We start from the raw sequence: 14494 nt of genomic DNA, 5'->3' as shown, positions 1-14494 counted from the left end.
GGCCGAGGTACTTCTTTCCAGCTGTCTGGCATACATCTATGCACCAACGTGTGTGCACTCTAACGACCAACAAAGCGCTTTTACGTATGTACAACGCTAAGCTAACCTCTTGTTCCGCCTCTTCAGCTGGAATTTTACAGGCTTTTGAGAAGGAGTGTCGATAGAGGATACCGGGAAGTGTTCTTTTGTGACTTGATTTCTTTGCTTGTGTCGTCGTCATATAATGAGATGCACGACAAGCCATGTCCTCGTGCCTTTGAATGCGGTCTGCGTCTGCGGTCTTCGATCCTGGCACCAACACTCGGTCCATCTCGGACCGGGGAGGCGAACTGCAACTCCTGGCGAGACGAGATTCGCGGATAAACTCCAACTATGCTCTATCCTTTCCTTCCCCTCACAAACACGACAGTGGTATAAGCGACCTCGCGATGGATGCTCATCGGCTCCACTTCATGTCGAGAGACGTTTCTACTAAAGCTGAGAATCTCAGCCGCAGTGAAGAGAGGCATTGTGCTACTTGATGAAAGGTCCTGGAAGTTGGAAATATGGCATCTAAAAGCATCATCACGGCCACGTTGGGCATTGCTGGCTGCGTCTCGGCAGGAGGTTGGAGACATGGTTCAAGCAGTAGTGCTATAAATCTGCACATCCCACAAACGGCATCTGGAGCTTCGATCAAGCACACTTCGTCCTTCTCCAGCTTCTCTTTCGAGCCTGCGTTTTGGGTCGAGTTTTTCGGCAATGCGAGTAGCCCGAACAATTTCACACTCAGCGCGTTGAGTCTTCTTCATGAACATGGAGGCAAGCCGGAGATTCGACCTGGTGGAATTACCATGGACAGCATGATCTTCGATCCATCTGCAGGCAACCCAGTCAGGATCACGAATGCAAAAGGAGGAGTCTACCGCACGACAGTTGGTCCGGATTACTATAAGAGCTGGTCGAATTTCCCCGAGGGCACAAAATTCATCTCGACGCTTAATTTTGGTAATGATAGCCTGGATATCGCCCGGGATATGGCGGTCGCCTCGATCAAATACCAGCCGGATCTTGTCAAGTATTTTGAGTTGGGAAATGAGCCGACGAATTATGATCCGGATAGGTGGCAGAATAGTACTGCTAACTACGTCAAGCAGTGGAAGGAGTGGACTGCTGCGATTGATACCGCTGTGAATGCTGAAGCTGGAGAAGCGGTCTCGAATGAGCTTGGAAAGGCCCGCTGGGAGGCTTCTTCGGCGACTACGGATGAGACGCCGCTCCATGTTAGGCCTGCTGATATCATTCCAGCGGGAGTGAACTCTGCTGGGCAAGTGGCGGAGTACAGCATACATTCGTATGCTTTTGCAAGTAAGTCAAACTTGTCGTCCAGAATGCAGGCTTGTGCTTGCTGACTTGGATCTTAGCTTGTGATCCTAAACGATTGGCACTCGCCACTATCAAAAATATTCTAAACCACACCGGGCTCGTGGAGTACGCCGACACCGAGATCGTGCCATCGGCCAAAGCAGCTCTGGATTCTGGAACACCTTGGATCATAGGAGAATTCAACTCCATCGCCTGTTCCGGAAACCCTAATGTCTCTGACACATTCGCACAAGCGCTCTGGGAGGTCGACACAGAGCTCATCTACGCTGTACGGAATGCTTCGGCATGCTATCTGCACCAAGGCGCAACTCTAGTCTTCCAATCGACTACGCAAAGCAATACCGCCGGTGATGACGGATCTCCAGGTTTCTCCACTTACTCCATGTTATACCCTATTACAACTTCCAAACGCGGTCCCCAGCGCGTGCTTCCAGGGTACACCGGTCTGCTTTTCCTCGCCGAAGCTTTCGCCACAGCGGGAGTGCAGATCAGAGCCTTAGACACGCCAACATCACTCAGCAGCGACCACTTTTCTGGCTATGCTTTCTACAACAATGGCACTCTAAGCAAACTCGCTCTCATCAATATGAAGCCATATTATGCAAATTCCACAGACGACTATACAGCCGAGTTCAACGTCTTTGCCGAACAGAAGAGCTATGCACGCTTCGGACACGGCCGACAAGCATATGTCAAGCGCCTCACAGCTCCAACGGTGGATGAAAAGTTAACAGAGAAAGTCACTTGGGCTGGGCAATCGTTCAAAGAAGCCAAGGTAGAAGGAGAGGTTGCCATCGAACGCGTTGGGTCGGACGGTATCGTCAAAGTCCGAGGCAGTGAAGCCGTTCTCGTCTTTTTTGATGAGAAAGAGGTCTGCGACTTGCGAGAGTCAAGCCAATCGAAGTCCTCAGGCTGGCGCGGGCGTTGGTCTTGGTTGGGCGGTAAGTAGAACTGTACAGTACCTTGCAAATATCAACGCGCTTGATTGCATGCATGCGATTGTGCCGCATGCGGCGGCTACTAAGCACTGGTGGCTTCATCGCTCGTCGTATATGTGCACGCCCAAGTTCCAACCCAATACATGTATATAATTGTGCTTAAATATGTATGAGCAAGCCTATCTGCAGCCAACGTTCCACAAAGCGCTGGGAATAGTATGGGGCGTTGGGGCTGTAGCTATTCATATAGCGCTTCAGGCTGCGGCTAGGAGGCGCAGTGCAATCCGGTGTGACTGGGTGGTAGCTCGCATACAATATCACCACAGCACAGCATCGAACAAATCTCCAAGATCAGGATCTTCCCAATCGATCACACAAAAGAATCCGAACTACACCACCAACAACCAAGCCAAAAAAAACCCCCCCATCCATCAATCCATTCACCCACCATGCCCCCAACCCACCTCCTACAAACCCGCGACTCCGACTCCGACTCCAATTTCGAAACCTACCGCCTCATAATCCTCATCTTCGCTATCATAGTCCTCATAACATCCATCCTAAGCTCAATTTTCGTCTACCGCGCTCGAACAAAAATGCTCGAAAGAAGGAAAGCTTTGGGATGTCATTGCTACGATGATCTCAGTGCTTGTTGGACTCCTTGGTGGTATTGGGCTTTGGCCAGATGTACTTGTGATGATGGTGGAGTGAAAGGAAATGGCAATAATGGGAATAATGATGTGCCGTTGACGACGTATCAACGGACGTCGCTTCCGACGTATCAGCAGAGTCAGGAGGAACGGGGACGGTATGGGGTGCCGGTGAAACGGGATGCGGGGAGGGAGGGGTCGTGAGTGGGTTTGAAGGACTTTTTCTTCTTCTTCTTCTTTTGTTTGGATGGTTTTGTGGTGTTGTTGTTGTTGTGTTTTTTCCAACTTTCTTGTCACTGTAGACATATTCGCCAAGGTCACCCGGTATCTTCTGGATGCTCTAGGAAATCGATCGCTGAGCCACCCATTGCACCCAAACACACAACAAGACATGCCCTGATAGTCAAGAATAGGAAAGAAAGGCTGGAAAGAGCAACAAGAGCTTCCACGACATCAGATTTGTTGTCGTGCCTGATGATGCCGCTAAGGCTCGTCAAGATGGTGTACCGAATGTGATCCCTGGATTGCCCACTCTCAGGAAGTATTCTATGGTGATGATGGATCTCGAGCACCATATGGAAGCTGAGGCGGGTCTTGAAGTCATTGCTGGGAAAGCTGAGGATGAGAATGCGGGTTTTCAGACTATTGGTCCGATTATTATGAGACCGCCTCGACTAAGAGACCCGGACCCAAGTGAAGTTTTTTCTTCTTGGTGTGGTGGTTATGTATTTGTACGATTGGGAAGGCGAATATAAAATAGAACGATGATCTAACAGCAGCTATAGAGACTACGTACACGGACGGCATCACTTCACGCAGCATCGTGGCAAAAGCCTCGTATGAGCTCAGAAAACGTATACAATGGATCAATCACCGCAACCTTGACTTATTACCGACACTCTCCTTACCTCTACTCTCTTCAACTGCATCGATCTTCTCCCAACCATGCCTCGCCAACCAATCGACCCCAAAATCTCTCGTCCCTTCAACCCACGCCCAATCGACGACAACACAGATGCAAAATACCGTTGCATCAACTACGAAACTCACGGATGTCCTTACTGGATATGGGAACCTGCCGCAGTCTGCGGGAAATGCATAGTACGCGGCATAATCTGAATCTGATCCTTACCATCGATCAGATCCAAAAAAATCTGACACAGTCTTTCTATAACAGGGATTGAAGAGATGTATCCATGAACCGAAATTCTAGTTATGCGAGAAATAATCGGATTGATGGGGAGTTGTAGTAAGAAATAGGATTTGAATTTGGACACTGATTATGAATTTGGTTTTTCTTTGCCGTCATCTTCCCTTGCTTATCGTCATCGTCATCGTTCAAGACATTAAGAAGTACATCTAGCCAACCAAATAGGGATATCGAAACCTAACACCTTCGCTCAAAATGACAAAATCCTTCCCTTTCCTTTCCTTCCTTTCCTTTCCGGCCTACACCATAAATCTTGCTCTCCAAGTCGCAGCCGCAGCCGCAGTCTCTGTGCAAGTCTCAGTAGCATAAGCGGTGGTGTATGCCGTAGCGATCTCAGTGACCACAGGAGGTGTAGGCTGAGCATCCTTAGCCGGAGCCGAGTAGGTAGCAGTAGGAGCAGGAGCCCCAGGATTCGGAACAGGCTCGACGTTCGAACCAGAACAGATCCCAGCCTCCTGCAAATTCTGCAACCAAGCGCCAGAATCGAATTCCGAGTAAACCGTACTGATTTGGTATGGGTATACAGTACTATCAACAGCCTTGACGACTTCCATAGTAATCAACCCGATGACGGGTTTCGCATCAGTGAGATTGACGGTATTCGTGGTTTTCCAACGGATTGTGACGGAGTTGGGATTATACCAGAGATTTAGCTGTTCGAAGTTGATGGGAGGTTGTTCGCCTTGACCTTGCTCGAATTGGGCGCGGGTGGAGAAAGTTGCGGAGAGGAGAGGGAGCGGTTGGGCTGAGGGGCCTTGGGGACAGGAGTTGATTAGGGTGTTGACGCCTTCGGAGTAGTCTGTGAAGTTGGGGGTTAGGAGTTGGTTGGCGAGGTCGGTGGAGTATTGGCGGATGAGTTGGCCGTAGCCGGCGGCGACTGATGCGGCTTCGGAGGCGGTGAGGCCTTGGTCGTGCCAGTTGCCGTCGCGCTTGGCTGGAGCTGCGAGGGAGCCGATGGCGGCGAGGGAGATGAGAAAGATGGAAGTGTAGGAAAGCATTGTTGCCTCTGATGTTGCTGGAGGAGGATGAGGATGATGATCAGGTTGAGTGAAAGTATGTTGTGTGATGTGTGAGGTATTGATATGCAGGTGGGTTGTGTAGATATATACTGTTGGAGTCTGAACGAGTGACCCTAGGAGAAAATAACGAAAGGCTCTCAGAGACGCTGATGGTATTGCTTAGTTCCGATGTTGGATAATGATCTTGGTCTCAGGGCTTCAGAATCTTATACACCACCGGTCTCGAACTACACTCACTGTCAGATGATCATGATCGTCATGACTGGTTTGGCGTTCATGCAAAGGCGGTGCTGCTTGCATAGATTGTAAGCGCTGCCACGATCCTCACGGCTGAGCATGGTATTCCTGGAGGGCAAGGCAGGCTAAGGCGTTCCATTGTTCGAAGGAATGCAGCAAAAGACAAGAAGTTGATGGAAAGAAGGTAAGATCGGCTAAGCCGCCGAGTGAGATCTTGACTGACAAGCGAGCTTACAGATGTTTGGAACTTTAGTCTTGGCCAAACTTAGCAACGCCAAGCTTGACTCAGCCTTCACATGAGGATGCGCTAGTACTGTTTTGGAATTACCATCAACCACTTGCGGCGATTATGTGCTTAAGGGAGAAAAAGATCAGCGGAGAACAGTGGAGAGCCATGCTTTGACAGCGAAGAAAGCGGCTTGCCATGTGCAGTACACGAGGTTGCAGAAAGGCGTGGCAATGACTAGTTGGCTAAGCCGGATTTACGGTTTTCGAGATCTTGACATGAGCACGAGCAGAGCGTTATCTACCTCCACTTAGTCGCTCCGTAGATGCCTCAGGTTGGCGAAGCCAAGGCTCTAGCGGAGCGCCTAACGATAACCTAGGCAACTCTATCACTAGATAACATTATTTCTAACCTTATATATTATATAGCGACACAACTACGCTTATTTTATATAGGACAATGCGAAAATGGACCTCGAGCGCAGCGCAAAAAATTACATACCGCAGTTAAATTAATATATTGTCGAGAACTTATAGCTACAGAAATTATATACTTTCTAACCTATGTATTAGAATATATTAGTAGTTCGAGTCGCTATCGAAGTGCTATAGAAAAGATACTAACACTACCACTTCCAATACTAGTAATTAGTAATCTACGCCTTCTTTATACCGTAAATCTCCTCTAAGTGTTGTCTAAGTCATTAAAGTAATACGTTGCTATAGTATAGGCGCCCGGACTAAGATAGCCAAAATCCACCTTTTTGAATATATAGACCCTAACACTTCTAATACGCACATTCTAGCACTGTCTAGCGCGACTAGGCACACTCTAAGACAGTGTTGCGCGTAACTGTTTTCAACCTCTTACGTATAAAGCAACCTATTTATTCCCGCTAAATATCCGCTTCTAATATCCGCAATCGAGTCGCAACGACACTATCTCGGACACCTACGCATACCTATACACATACGTACGCGCATTAAGTAAGCATGCCGAAACAGAGCAAGGCTTAGAGGGCCGCCGCCGTCGCTAGTAGATCTAGAAGAGGTCGAGGTCGGCCGAGGAAAGACGCTACTACTACTATAGCTAATAGCAACCTAGCTCGCCTTCTAGCTAGCATATCCGCAGTATCTTATCGTACGCGCCTAGAAGGTATTAATACAGCTGTACCTTTGCCTAATAACGAGGCGCAATACCTATAGCATTTTATAGAGAGATGCGCCGATATTCCTAATATGTTACTATAGCAGCTATAGTAGGTAATCTACGATACAATGCAGTGCCCGCAATTAGTCGACGTCTAGCGCGATATTATCGAGGCTAGTATACGCCGCGTACTAAAGTAGATGCACCTAGAGCGCGATTATTCGCCGCGAGACATCTAGGTCGATAGAATTAACGCAATTACCTTTAGATAGTCGGATGCGCTAATCGCAGTACGTACTAGTAAAGGCAAGAGTATAATCTTCTAGTCCTTCTCGGTTTTAATAGGGCAAACTACGATCGTAATTAGCCCGCTTATCCGCCTCGAAGAAGAACAGAATACAGCTATTAAGGCGCTTAATAGAGATATTAAGCTAGTAACCTCGATAGTTATTAATGTAGATACGAAAAAGCTGGATCTAGACTAGTATAAGAAGATTAAGGATAGCAAAGTCTAGTACATTATTATAGGTCCGGAACAGGCTACATTGCTAGAGTTTCGAGATCTCCTCGCAAAGCCGTACGTTCGCCGCCGCATTAGTCTTATTGCGATCGATAAGGTATATCTAGTTAAGAAATAGAAGGACTTCCGTACTGCCTTTGCTGCTATTAGCTAGCTATGCTCAATCGTACGCCGCGATACTGTCTAGCTTAGTATGTCTATAACGCTATCTATCGAGGCTAGTATATAACAATACATCCTCGATAACGCCGGCTTTCGCGAAGTTGGCCTTACGCTATATATAACGAAGATTTTCCGTAGTAGTATCGACCGTCCGGACATTACCTATATCGTTAAACCCCTTCTCTTTAAGGAGCTCGGAAATTATAAGAGTCTGTTCTTCGCGATTGTACGTAGAGTAAAGGACGGTGAAGCTACTCTAATAGAAATTAATAAGACTATTATCTTCTAGGACGCGCGTATACTAGTATAGGAGATAGTCGAGTTCCTTCGCAACTGTCTAGTGTATATAACTAAGGACAGCCCGGATTAGAATAAGAAGTATTCTTATAATCCTATCCTTAATAGTAGCGGCGTAGATGTCCGTCTTACTGTCTCCTTCTATACCTCGTATATCGTAGAAGCCGATCAAAAGGAGCGATATAATATCTTTAGTAAGCGTAGTAGACCAATCCGAGTAATAGTAAGCACCCTAGCACTAAGTATCGGCTTAAATGTCCCTAACATTAAGATTGCGATCTAGTTTAAGTTTCTAATTACGAAGGATGTCGAGGATGTAGTATAGCGTGTCGGTCGTAGCGGTCGCGATATTGTCGGATAGGCGTATAGCATTTTCATATTGCCGTACTAGGTATTCGATAATTTTAAGGATGCACCGCCGGGTACTATCTCTATCGCTACAACATCTATCTAAACTCGCTCTCGATAGCCGTATACACCTATGCGCCTAAGCCGTCTACGAGTAGTCGAGATGCTAGGAGAAGGTACAGAGGAAGAAGACGAATTCCCTAATGCCGGTAGTATTATAGACGATAACGATGCCGAGTTCTTACAGTCTAGCCGACTAAAGACCTAGACTAAGGATGATTTAGAGCGTCGCGAGAAGGTACCCGAGCCGTAGCGTCGCATTATTAACTCGCACCTGTTACTATTACCGGGGAATCTCTGTCCTCGTAAGGTAATTAACGCCTACCTCGGTAAGGCTAAGCGTATATACGAGCTATCGATAACTACGCTAGAAGGCCTCTGCTGCAATATCTGCAATCCGGAGGTGTCCGATTTCCTCGATATAGATACTAGAGCTCCTACTAATATAGCGCTATCTAAAGTTACTTCGCCGTAGAAAGGTACTCGCGTAGGATGCGCCTTTCCTTTCGTATATAGTTAGTACGCTAAGTAGGTAGACAAGCTGTTTCCTAATACAAACCGACGCTTCCGGATCGTACTAAGCTTCTTTATACTAGACAAATTCATCTATAGTATATGCGACATCTTCACTTATATAGACTCCGCCGAAGATTAGGCATTAGGTAAAGCGCTAGTAGTAGAGGACTTATACAAAGTTGCTCCTAGTCTTAAGCAGTAGAATGATCTAGACGCTTCGGGTAATAGTTTCCGATAGGATCGACTATAACAGATTATTAATCTTATCGCCGAGTTGAACCGTATCGCTCTAGAGGTATACGTAGCGTAGGAGGAGGCTAAGAAGAAGAAGGCCGATAGCCGCAAGAGCGTAAAGGCTAAGGGCAAGCAACCTAACCGCGGCGAGGACGTTAGTACTAAAGCTAGAGCTAGAGTTAGTATAGACAACTAGCAGACAGTAGATTAGGCGTCTTAGCTAGAGCAGCTACGCCCTTAACGTACCCGCTTACAGTAGCGGACCGACGACTAGGCAGCTATGCGTAAAGCTATTAAGAAGTCCGCTAAGGCTGAGTCTACCCGCAAGCTCGCAATTGCTAACAAAGCTCGTAAAGCCCGTTAGCGAGAGACTGCTATTATAGAAGAAGAGGCTCTAGTAACAAGAAGCACTCGTAACCGCCCTGCCCGTCCTACCGCATCTACATCTACCGGAGATAAGCGCCGTGCCTCTCCTTCTTAAGGCCGTAGAGTCCAGAGTCCACTACGCCCTTTAGAAGCGACTCTTCGTACCGCCGAACAGTCTGAACATCTGCTTAATGCCGCTAGCTTAACGACTCGCGGCGGTCGTAAGCGGAAGCTGTCTAAGCGTAGCGAAGGCTTGTATAGCATAACTAGCAGCAGCCGTGTAGGTAGCCGCGTAGGTAGTAAAGAGGGTAGCCGTAGTCGTTATTCGTAGTCTTAGGAGTAGGAAGAGGAGTAGGTAAAGCACTATCGAGCGAAGCGTATAAAATAGTCGTAGGTGTCGATAGTCGTAGGTATCGTAGTTGAGCTGCTTCTACGAGGGCTGGCGTATAAGAAACTAGCTATAGCCTATACTAGAAATAGCGCTAGAAATGGCGCTAGAAATAGCGCTAGAATTGGCACTAGAATTGGCACTGGAATTAGCACTAGAATTGGCACTGGAATTAGCACTAGAATTGGCGCTAGAATTGGCATTTAATAAGGTCCTTCCTTACCACCCTTCTATTATGTCCTTATAAGCTCGCTAAGTCCTTATCCTATCCCCGGAAAAGTAAGCCGTAACACTACGCTCGATCGCGTTGCTTCTATAAGAGCTAGCGTATAATGTAGGATGCCTAGTTAAGTTGCTTCTACGAGAGCCGGTATATAATGTAGGATGCCTAGTTTAGCTGCTTCTACGAGAGCTAGCGCTAGTTTAGCTACTTCTGCGAGAGCCGGTGTATAATATAGGATGCCTAGTTTAGCTGCTTCTACGAGAGCTAGCGCTAGTTTAGCTACTTCTGCGAGAGCCGGTATATAATGTAGGATGCCTGGTTCAGCTGCTTCTACGAGAGCTAGCGCTAGAATTGGCGCTAGAATTGGCATTTAATAAGGTCCTTCCTTACTACCCTTCTATTATGTCCTTGTAAGCTCGCTAAGCAGGCTCTTCTATTATGTCCTCGTAAGCTCGCTAAGCAGGCTCTTCTATCGTGTCCTTATAAGCTCGCTAAGCAGGCTTTTCTATTGTGTTCTTTGCGACGAGGGTTTGTAGATAGTCGTAGGTGTCGATAGTATATAAGAGCTAGGCGAGAAGCGTAAATTCGAGGAAGCGACAAGGATACCGAGTCCCGCTAAGACCCCGGATTTAGTATAGCAGAGCGCTTGATTAGTGGGATTAAACGTTATAGCTGCTTCCTTCCGCGTATTTACAATACCGACTTTACGACTTTTACGACTTTTATAACAGTATATTACCAATGTAGCGAGATACGCCGATTGCGCGCATTTCTAGCAAATAGCGCTAACAAAAGTGTCCAATACGATAACGACGGCCGCCTTAGGCACTAAGAACCGCCTCCGAAACCCGAGAAGTTACTAACACTAGCGAGAAGTTACTAGCGAGACTAGTAAGACTAGCGAGACTAGCGAGACTAGCACTATACTTATTGTACCGCAGCTATTAGCACTACAATATATACGGCAAGGATAGATACGTAAGGCGATAACATGCATCGAGCGCAAGCACTCTTCGAGAAGCTACGATAGCCCTCTTACGTTAACGCCCTCTATTACTTAGACTCTCCCTAGAACGATTATTCCGATAACTGGTTACTATACAAGGCAGAGAAAACGAACAGTAGCGTCCGGGGATCTGATTAACTAGCGGCACTAAGCGGCTGTAGAAGCACACACTCCGAAGCATACTAGCATTATATATAGCCTATATGCTACGCGCAATGCGCAATAATTAACGCATTCTATTACTAACTATAGTACGCATAGCCGAAGACAAGGTATATAGGACGGGACTTATTAAGCGAAACAATAACAGCTTATTCGCTAAAGCGACACTTATTAGTACCTAGACAACAATAGAGTGTAACCGCGCCCTTAGTGTTAGAGACACCGCAGAAAAGGGTTGTCGAGCGCGTTGCAGTCGTATAGCAATGTTGATACGCTTACTAGAAGAGGAGGCGCACTATAGTCGGATAACAGTCTTAATGCGCTTTCGATCGGTTCGGTTCGGTACGCACTGTAGTCGAATAGCAGTCTTAATGCGCAAAGGGCTGCAGTCGTATAGCAGTGAAGACTAAGACTAAGCGCCTTCGGGCTTAAGTATACTAGAGGCCCTTACGTAATAAGGTTATTATAACTAACAGTCCTAACGAAGGCGTTACGCCGACTTAACTAGATGCGCGTATGTTATTCTATAAAGAATCCGAACGTAGGAAGCCTATAGCCGCTACTTAAGGTATACCTTACTAAAGAGTTTTTACCGAGTTAGACCTATAGCAATGCTACGAACCTATTAACCCACTCTATCTATTAACCCACTTAGTCTATTAACCTACTTAGTAGGAGAGTCGCTATCGAGCCGCTACTTAAGGTATACCTTACTAAAGAGTTTTTACCGAGTTAGACCGTCAGCCGTATTATAGGTATACCTTACTAAAGAGTTTTTACCTCCGCTAATCCACCCGAGACCCGTAGTCTGTTGCACTAAGATAAGACTGCGATCTAACAATAACTATACTCTTTCGGTTAAATGCGTAGTCGACGCCCGCTAAAGCTATAGTACACCTACTCGCTAGGAGAGTCGCCTCGCAACGTCTTGCTTAGTAAAGCCCATCGGAGACTAAACCTCGAAGAGAAAGGACTAAATAAACCACCTGCCGAGGAACCTCAACTATTAGATAAGCGGCTCTATCGGTAGCAAGCCGCAGAACTAGCAAGGAATAGTGTTGATCGCTATAGAGCTACCTATATACGACAAAGAGGTATCGACACTGTTGCTATTAAGAGCCGACAGCTAGTGTGTTGCTAGGGGTGTTAGTGTGTTAGTATATATATATAGAAGAAGAAGAAGTTAAGGTTAGAAAGCGGAGGTCGATATACGCCGCGTAGGTAAAGTTTGCCTCTACTAATAGCAGCACGACAATAGTAAGGCAACAATAACGGCTATCTATTATCGCACTTTCGAGGCAAGAGCAGCGACTATCTCCGCTAGCATATAACCGTACCTAAGGCTATAAGGCCTAGGAGGATATAGACCCGGGACAGTATAATATTACGTCTTAGATATAGCAACCAGCCTTTGCAATACCGTCCAAATCTCGACCATTACTACTTAACTCTCTATCTTGGCCTATATCGGACTAACTGCCTCTACCTAGCTAGCTCCGGCCTTACATCTCGCTATCTAAGCCAGCCCCGACAAACAGACTACTACCCTAATTCCCGGTTAGGTCTATTTCCTCGAGATTGCCTTCTATAAGCTTATAGAAGCTATCACTCCTACGAATCGCCTATACCTCATTATTCTAGCTAGTAGCGGCAAGAGGACTACGATCTCCTCCGCCCTCTTCGCGCTTAGCAGTATCCTTATCGTGTTTATAGCGAAGTAGCGGGCTAGCACGGCCCTTATATAGGCGGAGATTGGCAGTGTTTAGCTCCTCGATAGTAGTAGCAAGCTTGTCGTATCTAAGCTACTCGATATTATCCGAAAGAGCACCGGCCTTTCTCTACTAGCTAGCCTGTCCCTCGGTTAAGATCTTCTCGGCTAGGTTGAATACTATAACAGATATATCTTTGCGGTTATAAGTGTTGTTGTTCTTGATACTAAGACCGGTACGGAAGATCTGCTTAGCTACGCGAGACGCTTCGCGGTTTAAGGCGACCTTACGGAAGGTTGCGTCGATACTATAAGTAGAATTAGAGTACTTCTTTATATCCTTAGAGTAATCGTAGTTATAGAACTTAACTAGTTTATTAGAGGCAAGAGCATAGCCCTTACGATCCCTAACTACGACACCGGAAGTAAGGATCGCCTCTTGTAACACTTTATCCGCCGCGTTACTTAACAACTACCGTAGATAGACTAGCATACGGCTATAGTTGGTTTAGCGATTACCTAAGAATAGCTAAATAAGCAGATCGACGACACGGCGGAGATGTCTAATATCCGCTTTACATACTGCTTTCTTAGTAGTAAAGAAGAGGATGTATATCTGCAACATACGACATATAGTAGTAAAGGCCGGATCCGGCGCGTTAGGCGGTAAGCGGTTAGCCGAGTCCGGCAGTGTTATTAAGGAACTAGATAAGAACTTATCGCGCCCTAGAGCGCTAGCATCCGTCGAAGTACGAGCGCCGCTACGAGCGCCGCTACGAGCGCTGCTACGAGCGCTGCTACGAGCACCGCTAGTACCTATAGAAGCACGAGCGCCGCTAGCACTCGTAGGAGTTAGCACTAGTACTAGAGTCGCTACGCCGCGCTAGGCGTTAACCGTAAATAGCTTCTTATACATCTTTAATAGGATGTCGATATATTTAACCGCTCTTAGGTCTTTAACAGCCCTCTTTATCGCATTAAGACGATTCTTATCTCCTCGAATAGGTAGCATCTTGCCTTCGTCGATTAGCATTTAGGCGAACACTACGACAATGCGGCTATCGAAACTAGTTTCTACTAGTCCCTATATAAGGAAGAACTTAGGCTTCTCGTTGCTAAGATGCTTTAGATTTAGGAAGCGCGCATCTTCTTAGAAACAATAATTAAGTAGCTCTCTATCCTTATTAGTATTCTAGTAAGTCTTTAGTAGGCCGTAGAGGATATTTATAAAAGTGTAGAACTATACTAGCGAGGCAAGGATGAATCTGCGAGTATCGTACGCGTTCTTACTCTTAACACTCTCGAATTAAGTGCTTCGATTACATATATTAGTTATATTATCCCCGACGGAGATAACTAGCCGCTCCTTAAAGAAGTCGCTATCGCGATTAAGGCCTATGAAATTGAGGAAGAGGTCGTCTATAACACTATATATACCCTTGATCGTCGCCTTATCGTATATAGATAGTAGCATCGAGTATACCTTCGGAGGATCTATCTTTAGAGGCTTGATCTTTAGAAATATTAGACGAATAAATTTAGTAGACGAAGACTAGTTCTTTATATACTAATCGATCTCTATACCGAGGAGCTTACCGAGCGCCTAGTCTATAAAATAGGTAGCGATCTGTCGACTATATTAGTCGTTTACGATGTTGTTAATAATATCGCTCGGGTCGAGAGGGACATCGTACCGCAATATGCTCTGCT

General features: G+C 46.4%; 4 protein-coding genes across 4 annotated transcripts; 3 read left to right on the top strand and 1 right to left on the bottom strand.

Annotated features, from left to right (window-relative positions):
* Positions 1-545: 545 nt before the first annotated feature.
* Positions 546-2314, top strand: MYCFIDRAFT_134216 (glycoside hydrolase family 79 protein; the record flags this gene model as incomplete). Its single annotated transcript, XM_007926474.1, has 2 exons — positions 546-1347; positions 1404-2314. The coding sequence occupies 2 exons, from the start codon at positions 546-548 to the stop codon at positions 2312-2314; spliced, it is 1713 nt and encodes a 570-aa protein (XP_007924665.1).
* A 365-nt stretch (positions 2315-2679) lies between these two features.
* On the top strand, positions 2680-3347 carry MYCFIDRAFT_210767 (uncharacterized protein). Its single transcript, XM_007926473.1, has one exon. The coding sequence runs from the start codon at positions 2753-2755 to the stop codon at positions 3155-3157; it is 405 nt and encodes a 134-aa protein (XP_007924664.1). The 5' UTR covers positions 2680-2752; the 3' UTR covers positions 3158-3347.
* A 1055-nt stretch (positions 3348-4402) lies between these two features.
* On the bottom strand, positions 4403-5161 carry MYCFIDRAFT_195207 (uncharacterized protein; the record flags this gene model as incomplete). Its single annotated transcript, XM_007926472.1, has 1 exon — positions 4403-5161. The coding sequence occupies one exon, from the start codon at positions 5159-5161 to the stop codon at positions 4403-4405; it is 759 nt and encodes a 252-aa protein (XP_007924663.1).
* Positions 5162-5188: 27 nt separating this feature from the next.
* MYCFIDRAFT_173102 (uncharacterized protein) lies at positions 5189-5970 on the top strand (the record flags this gene model as incomplete). Its single annotated transcript, XM_007926471.1, has 9 exons — positions 5189-5210; positions 5238-5255; positions 5291-5334; positions 5377-5454; positions 5485-5551; positions 5587-5658; positions 5689-5770; positions 5800-5872; positions 5929-5970. 9 exons carry the CDS (start codon positions 5189-5191, stop codon positions 5968-5970), a joined length of 498 nt encoding a protein of 165 aa, XP_007924662.1.
* Between the last annotated feature and the right edge of the window lie 8524 nt (positions 5971-14494).

The sequence above is a fragment of the Pseudocercospora fijiensis genome (assembly GCF_000340215.1).
Source record: "Pseudocercospora fijiensis CIRAD86 unplaced genomic scaffold MYCFIscaffold_3, whole genome shotgun sequence".
Lineage (NCBI taxonomy): Eukaryota > Fungi > Ascomycota > Dothideomycetes > Mycosphaerellales > Mycosphaerellaceae > Pseudocercospora > Pseudocercospora fijiensis.
This window is presented reverse-complemented; position numbering and strand designations above follow the sequence as displayed.